At 42.9% G+C, this 8,854-nt stretch overlaps 1 protein-coding gene across 1 annotated transcript; it reads left to right on the plus strand.

Moving 5' to 3' along the window:
• The first annotated feature begins 924 nt into the window (after window positions 1-924).
• On the plus strand, window positions 925-7,526 carry LOC117937949 (dermatan-sulfate epimerase-like protein). Its single transcript, XM_034862201.1, has one exon. The coding sequence runs from the start codon at window positions 2,015-2,017 to the stop codon at window positions 5,669-5,671; it is 3,657 nt and encodes a 1,218-aa protein (XP_034718092.1). The 5' UTR covers window positions 925-2,014; the 3' UTR covers window positions 5,672-7,526.
• The last annotated feature ends 1,328 nt before the right edge of the window (window positions 7,527-8,854 follow it).

The raw sequence follows: 8,854 nt of genomic DNA on the forward strand, positions 1-8,854 counted from the left end.
CAATTTAATGTAATAAGCTAATTTTGTCACTTAAGCAGACTGATCTCATGAAATGGCGTATGTATGACATGCCAATTCGTACGTTTGTCAATGCCGTTTGGCCTCCATTGACTTACAGTACCTCACGTTTCCTTCGTGTCCCGCGTGTCACGTTTCTTAAACTCAACCGTCGCTTTCTTCTTTTAATAAAGCCAACCCCGTTCTTCTTTTCCTAAACCCAACCCACGTGTCAGGTTTCCTAAACTCAACCATCACTATCTTCTCGCGATAACACGCCAGGTGGCGAGTATGTTTTCGTCCGCTGTATAGACCGTAGACATACATGCAGATAGCTCAAATTACATACAGATAACATGCCACTTGGCTTAAGAAATTGGGCTTGTATGTTTACGCAAAGTCATGATGTCATGTTGATTTAAGTGTAGCCAATATGCTAACTGTCCAAAAAACAAACCAAAAATGCTGAAGAAACTGTTTTCAGTATTCATGCTAAGCTAAACTTACCAGGTGCTGGCTGCATTCACATATTTAACAAATTTATTATCAAACTCTGAGTGTATTTTTAGCAAAAAAATATTTAATATCTAACCATTCCTTTAATATCAGTTGTTTCCTTATTGAAAAAAAACAAAAGGTGTGGGTCTTTTAAGTGTTCAGTAGATCCAAAGAAATAGTTTTTATCACCACTTGTGTGATTTTACTCTAGCCTTTATGAGCAGGAATCTAACACATTAGTCAACCACCCTGTAGCCTAGAGAGAGAGAGAGAGAGAGAGAGACAGAGAGAGAGAGAGAGAGAGAGAGAGGGAGAGAGAGAGAGAGAGAGAGAGAGAGAGAGAGAGAGAGAGAGATGAATATTCAGCCTTCCCACTCTCTGCCTACATGAGGGATGCGTCTTGGCTTCTGAAGTCACGGCTCCCTCTACAGTTTGTACAGTGGAAAATGTTCCATCCAGTGCAGGAAAAACAATCAAACTGACTGTGTTGAACAGTCGGGGGGACACAACGGAGACGCGACCGGAGATTACGCACAGCTTTACTTGTGTGATGTGTCTCTCGATCGGCAACGGATATCCTATAACCTACATATGCCTACAGATACAGTAGCCTACATCCACATCTGGATTATTCATCATTTGGGAGGCTGATTGACTGTTTCCTGTGGACAACCCGAAACATGTCTCATTCTTTAAATACTTGAGAAGTGACGACAACTTTCCTCTTTTCGGACTTCACCATACTAATCACCGAAGATAAGAAATGTGGTGGCTTCATACAAATTAATAAAAGGATATTACCGGATTTAACAATGCAAACAGATCGATTTCCTGATTAGGATTTGCAGTTTGAAGCACCAGGCAGTTTGGAGTCCCTGCAGCGGGGGGATACAAAGCAATGTTATCTGCGGAGATGCTCTGTTTGCTGAGGTTCGTGTCCGCGGATGTTGCAGTTGGGTCGGGCTGCACACGGTGCCTTTGGGTGGCTGTGATTGGACCGGACACAGACTGGGGCTGACTGATGTTTGTCCGAGAGGAAATGTTTTGGGGAGGAGATCAAAATGAGCTACTGGCGCATGCGAGGAGGGGGAAGATTGCCAGTCTTCACGAGCAAACGTAGCCTATTACTATGAGGACGGAGGAAACGCATTTTTTCTCTTGGATTTCAATTCAAAACAGACCGCAAATAACTTCTTACCATCAGATGTTTATGTATAATTAATGTGATGCGTTTTGTTGCCTTTGCAAACTGTTACAAGACTGTTACAAGTTTATATTGCTAGTGTTTGTCCTTTCACTAAAGTTTTTGTTTTCTTCCTCTTTTTAACTATCATGCATGGGACTTTCATAATGCATAATTTGTCTTATAAAATACAATTTTTTGAACTCTTGAGCTTCTCCTGAAAAACATATCTCACATGGACCTTTACTCATAAATATCAACTGGAATTATGGAACATTGCAGCAAACATTTTTAAGGAAAAAAAGAATCTGTTGCCTAAATTTTGAATGCAGTGAAATGTATTCACAAATGCCAGGCAACATGGCAGTAAACTGGGTTGTATATTCAGTTTTTTTACTACCGCTGTTTGCAGTGGGGACAGCTTTCTCTGGGGTCTTCAACGCCACAGACAGAGACATTTATACAGATGACTTGCTGCAGGTCAGGTTCACACAAGACAGAGCGACTGAGCAATGGAAACTCCGGTCTACTGATTCCCATCCAAACCTATATTTTAACCAAGTGGATGTGTTGCACTTGAGGCAAAGGTCCTCCACCACCCACAGTCACATATTTAAAGTCATCCGGGCGGCTGCGCTCACCATGCTGTCTAACGTCCCCTTTTACATGCCCCCTGTGAAACATGCAGAGTTTACAAGCAAGTGGAATGAGATTTATGGAAACAACCTGCCTCCCCTGGCTCTCTACTGCCTGTTATGCCCAGAGGACTCTGCTGCCCTGCAGTTTCTTATCAAGTTTATGGATAGGATGACTGAATATCCAGACTGGAAGGTGACCAGTGCCCCTAACGACGAGGTCCCCATGGCACACTCTCTCACTGGGTTTGCCACTGCTTATGACTTCATTTACTCCTACCTGGATGAGCAGCGAAGGGATGTTTACCTCAAGAAAATTCGCTCTGAGACAGATGAGTTGTATGAGCTCTCAAAGTACAGGGGGTGGGGGAAACAGTATCTCCAAAATCATCAAACCACTAACATATTAGCTGTCCTGACTGGTGCCATAGTGGTTGGATCACACGACGACCCAGAGTCAATGATCTGGAAACAAGTGGCAGTGAACTACATGGAGAAAACTATGTTTCTCCTAAACCATGTTGTTGATGGATCTCTGGATGAGGGTGTAGCCTATGGGAGCTACACAGCCAAGTCCATCACACAGTATGTCTTCTTAGCTCAGCGCCATTTCAACATTGACAACTTGCAAAACAATTGGCTGCGGGGACACTTCTGGTTTTATTATGCCACTCTGCTGCCGGGATTTCAGAGAACAGTAGGCATAGCAGACTCCAACTACAACTGGTTTTATGGGCCAGAGAGCCAGCTTGTTTTCCTCGACACATTCATCATGAGGAACGGGACGGGTAACTGGCTGGCTCAACAGATTCGAAAGCACCGACCCAAGGATGGTCCCATGGGGCAGTCGTCTGCCCAGCGCTGGGCTACCCTTCACACAGAATACATCTGGTACAACGCCCACCTCACGCCGCAGCCTCCCCACGACTTTGGAATAGCTAGGATGCATATTTTCTCAAATTGGGGTGTGGTTACCTACGGAGCAGGGCTACCAAATGGCCAGGGTAATACTTTTGTCTCCTTCAAGTCTGGCAAGCTGGGGGGCCGTGCAGTCTATGATATTGTACATGACAAGCCTTACTCCTGGGTGGAGGGCTGGAACAGCTTTAACCCAGGTCACGAACACCCTGATCAAAACTCTTTCACATTTGCTCCAAATGGACAAGTATTTGTGTCTGAAGCACTTTATGGTCCAAAGTACAGCTACCTTAACAATGTGTTAGTGTTCGGTCCGTCTCCTACCAGCCAGTGTAACAGTCCATGGGAGGGTCAATTGGGGGAATGCGCTAAGTGGCTGCGTTGGACTGATGAGGGGGTGGGTGATGCAAGAGGGGAGGTGATTGTCGCCTCCTCACACAGGGACACCATGTTTGTGAGTGGGGAAGCGGCGTTGGCTTATTCCCCCGCTATGAGATTAAAGAGTGTGTACAGAGCTTTAGTTCTGCTAAACTCACAGACTCTGCTGGTGCTTGACCACGTAGAGAAGTGGAGTGATTCACCTGTTAAGTCCCTCAGTGCTTTTTTCCACAATCTTGACATTGATTTTAAATACGTCCCTTTCAGATTCATGGACAGATATAATGGCGCCATGATGGATGTGTGGGATGCTCATTATAAAATGTTCTGGTTCGACAGCGAGGGTCACAGCCCTGATACCAGGATACAAGAGGCAGAGCAGGCAGCTGAGTTTAAAAAGAGGTGGACCCAATATGTCAATGTCACTTTCCCAATGACAGGGACAGTCAGCAGAGTCGCTTATGTCTTGCATGGGCCATATGTCAAAGTGTCCAGCTGTAGATTTACGGATAGTAGCAAAAATGGTGTGAGACTTTCTTTAACCATAAATAACACAGAGAAGATAGTCTCTATTGCTACAAACTACAAAGACATAGGAGCAAGGTTGACTTATTTAGGATTCGGAGGTCACTGTAAAGTTGAGGATGGATACCAAATCACTCGATATGGCCTTGGGACTCAACTCATCCCCAAACAAATAAGCAGTGATAATCAGCTGTTTGACTTTGGTTTCACAGTCAACGTGATAGCGGGGGTTGTTCTGTGTGTGGCCATAGGATTTTTGACCATGCAGAGAAAGTTTTATGTCTGCTTCAGCCGGCTGATGCGTTACGCCCTTCTCTCTGTGCTCATCCTGTGGATAGCCGAGCTTCTGTTTGTGTCCAACAGCTGCAATGAGCTTCTCTGTGGGGTAAAATGGAAAGTTGCGGGTGCCAAAAGCGAAGTAAACAAACAAATCAGACTGTATGAGCAGCACCGACTCCCCCTGCCCACCGTTGTCATAACAACCCTTCCTGGATCGGGATCGGAAATACTCAAGCACCTTTTCTACAACAACTCGGACTTTGTTTACATCAGAGTTCCCACCGAGCATGTTGACATTCCCGAGACCGAGTTTGAGTTTGACTCCGTGGTCGACGCCTGTGAGTGGTCAAGGTCAGACGCCATTCACGGACGGTTTAAGATTATTCAGGGCTGGCTTCATTCGCTGGTCCACAACACCAAGCTGCACTTGCAGAATATTCAGCTGGTAGAGGGCAGCTGGTTCAAACAGACCCAGAGAGTCAGCCCTTCTAGGGACAGAAAGAAAAGATCCAGAAGGAGAGAGCCGGTGTCTGAGTTGAAGGGCAAGCTTAAAGTAAGTCTGGCCAGGGATGCAGAGTACGTTAGGGAGATAAGACGCCATGTTGTGGAGTACCCTAACGCCCGGGTGGTCCTCAACATGCAAAGCGGAAGCTGGCCGCTCAAGCTGCCTTTCATTCAGGAGGTTGTGGGATCTTCCCTCAGGACAATCTACATGGTGAGAGACCCTCGAGCGTGGATTTATCTCATGGTTTATAACAGCAAACCCAGCCTTTACTCCCTTAAAAATATACCGCAGCACCTTTCCTTGATATTCAAGGAGGATACTGTCAGTAACGGGTGCCCAACTGCAGCGCCAGAGTTTAAAATAATCCAGAGGCTGCTGTCCCGTTCTGAGACAAACCCCATCCTGATACTGGCTCATCTGTGGCTGGCTCACACCGCAGCGGTGCTGAGAGTCAGCAAGAGCGTCCCAGAGGAGTCCTACCTCCGAGTGAGGTTTGAGGACGTGGTCAACTTCCCGCAGGAGACAGCGGAGAGCATACACACATTTCTGGGGGTGCCCGTCTCACCCGCAGCCCTCAACCAACTTCAATTCACGACATCCACAAACCTGTACAATCTAATGTACGAAGGAGACATTTCACCAGCCAACATTAACATGTGGAGACAAAATATGCCTCGAAAGGACATCAGACTAATAGAGGACGTGTGTGGGATTGTGATGAGGAGGCTGGGTTACACAAGGTTTGCCAGTTAACTTGCTGCTGCTGGTCAGCTGATATTGAGCTTGAGTCTTGTTTACTGCTGCCATTGAGTTCTGTAAACTTTTTTTTTTTTGCACTGAACTTAAAGAAACTGGGTAGCATGTTTGTCTTTTTCCTGTTTGTTTTGTTTGTTTTTGACTGCAGCAACAGATGTTCGTGAGGGAGGAATATTTTACATTCAAATAGGTGGAAAGGCAGCTCATGTTCTTCTTCCCCCCCCAGCAGCTTTTCATTCACATTCACTTGTAGCAGTCTTTTATTGAGTGAGACTTCAGACCATTGCTGTCTTACATGCAGAATTGCATTTCAGCACACATTTTATTTTATTGCAGCATGCAACAGCACAGTTTTATAGTGATGATTGTTAACTGTTTGTCTTAGTGAAAGATGAGGAAATTAGAGTTTTTTCCAATCCCTAATCTGTAATGTCAGAAAAACGCTTGTGCAAAATTCACTTCTGTTCATACTGGCATTCATTGTTGTTGAATGTTGGATCAAGACGTATTTACTGGTTTAAAACAGATACGTTATGAAGCTTATTAAGAAGTAAGACTTGTATTTATTGACTTGTCTCCTAATTTGAAGCTTTAGAGAGAGTTTTCATAGACTAATTTGGCTGTCATTTGGCCAAACTTTTTTCCCCTTTAAAACTAAAATAATGCTGCAATATATAAACTCTTTAGGAAAGCAGAAACAAGTGCATTAGATTATAGACATGTGAATGGTATGGATTGTATTTCCATTACATTGATAGAGAGATTTTATTTGAAGCTCAAAGATGTTACGGTGGCTTATCACTTTTGCAGGGACTCCTTTGATTGTATGTGGGATTCAGTGCATTTTACACAGCTAGCTTTACTCTATGTACTCGATTAGCTTGGAAATATAAAACCTCTGAAGAAATTATGTGTAGAAGAAAGAAAGTTAGAAGTATTTATGGGTTCCAAAGACACATATCCCAAAGGATCAGGAATATGAATATGGTTATTATAACTCCCTTTGGCAATTATTGAATTAGATTAGAGGAAAGTGCTTAATAGGGATCAAACTAAAAAAAACAACAACCTGTCAGCCTTGACACATTTTTAGTCATAGCAATTTCCAAAGCATCCCCCTCAGCTACTCATATTAATCTGCAAAATACCATAACTCAGGCTCACCCTGTGCTTTATTGTTGTGCTGTTTTCACTATAAAGGCCTGGAGGAAATGCAGTTTTCATTTTCTGGTCAATCAGATATCCAATGATCTTTTGGGGGCTTTTGTCTTGTTAGAGTTCAGCGAGCAGTGGACTGAGCAGGCGATGAATATTAAGTACAGCTAAAGAAGAAAACAGAAAATGTCTGAGACTGTTTCTACTCTGTGATGTTATGCTCTTTGGCCTGGGCCAAAATATACGCTCCTCAGTAACCTTTGATATTGCTTGCTGAAACATTTCTGTACTGTAAATGGATCACATGTAACATGCAGATGGTTTACTCAATTAGCAACTGTCCTCAAGCATCCATGCACAAAGGAAAATCATACTGTGCCCATTTGGAAATATCCATCCTTCCTCAGCTAGAAACAGTCCTGTTTGTTTTCTTCTCTCCCAACACTGAAACCCTTGACTGCCTGAAAAAAACCTTGTTTGATGTTTGTGGTCTTTGAATGTGTAGACTTGGCAGACATGGTTTCACTTTGGTGTTGCAATCCTGTTAACAACTCTGTTTTGTATTTGCTCGTGGGGATATGGTTCCTTGCTTCTGTGGCCTTGAATTACAATCATTTTCTTCATAACGGTTTTCTGTGGGCTCTGGAGCAAGAGGTGCCGATAATGTAAAGAAAATAATAAATTCATAAATATATCGACAACCTGTCTTTTGTGCTGTTGCAGTGGATTATCTTGAGCTGTGATAACGGAATGTACCACGTGATTATATGACATCATTAGCTGCAGATCTTGAGAGCTGCAGATATTATACTCATGTTAAACTACTATTATCTACAAAAGACAGCATGCATTTTAATAGTCTCTTTCACGATGGTTACTGATAACCCACGAGTGAAACTTATGCCGACTTTTCTCCTGCCGCAATTATGCAGCAGCAAAATCTCCATTTTATTAGACATGGATGGCAGAAGCCTAATTGCTTGTACGGTTGACATGCATGACAAGGAAGAGCCAACAATTAAAAACATGTCAGGAAATTCTTTTGTTACGCTCTGACAGAGACGGGACCTTAACAGGAGCAGGCTTCGAAAGAGGACATGCCGTGTCTTGCATCTCAGACTGGTCTCAATGAGTCAGTCATTTTATTACTCATTTGTTCTTGATCCTTTCTGTAACACTCTAATCCTTGACAGGGTCCTCTGTGCCTAATCCTTTCATACAGAGGCGTATTATTCCCTGAAACCTCAGGCAAATGCTTTGAAAGGGAGGTTTCTACAAGTCCTGACCTGCACTCACAGGTTAAGTAGCCTGCTTGGATTCATCGTCAGTGAAAAAGTGCATAAATATTCTCATTTACAACCAATACTCTTAATCTTGATCGACATAGGATTCCATTTACTACGCTAAGCTAACTAGCGGCAGCGCTGCCGATGTTGCACCGGAGTAATGCATGCACTGAGACAAAAAATGCATTGGCCCACCCATCTACAGCTAGTTGAGACTGTGATAAGCCCTATTTCAACAAACAATGATGTTTTCCTTTAAATAAAAGTAGTATTAACATGGTGTAGAGTTACTCTGTTACAAGTAAAGGTCCTGCATTCAAAATCTTAAGTATTGGCAATAAAATATACAATGTACCAAAAGGGAAAGTACTCATGATGCAGAAAGGGCCATTTCAGAAAAATATATATTATGTCACTGGGTTATAATTATTGATGCATTCATGTGACACTTTAATGTTAAAAAGTATGATATTGGCTTCCAAAATATGGACTAGAAGTATATAGTAGCAAAAAAATTGTGCTTAAGTACAGTACTTAGTACTTAGTAGTGGCCATCCACCACTGGCAGCTAAAAACTTCAGTTCTATGGAGTCATGGATTCAACTTTTACATTTATTATTATTTGATTTTATGGTCATGCTGCATTTCAGTATCTAATAACTTCATATAGGCTTATAATCATATATCTATCAGTCACAGGGGCCATTTTTCAGCAAAATGAACACTTTTATTGTTGGTG

The sequence above is a fragment of the Etheostoma cragini genome, chromosome 22 (assembly GCF_013103735.1).
Source record: "Etheostoma cragini isolate CJK2018 chromosome 22, CSU_Ecrag_1.0, whole genome shotgun sequence".
Lineage (NCBI taxonomy): Eukaryota > Metazoa > Chordata > Actinopteri > Perciformes > Percidae > Etheostoma > Etheostoma cragini.

What these genes read in the sequence shown, in the direction of transcription:
- LOC117937949 (XM_034862201.1), top strand. Translation starts at nt 2,015, where the DNA reads ATGTATTCACAAATGCCAGGCAACATGGCAGTAAACTGGGTTGTATAT.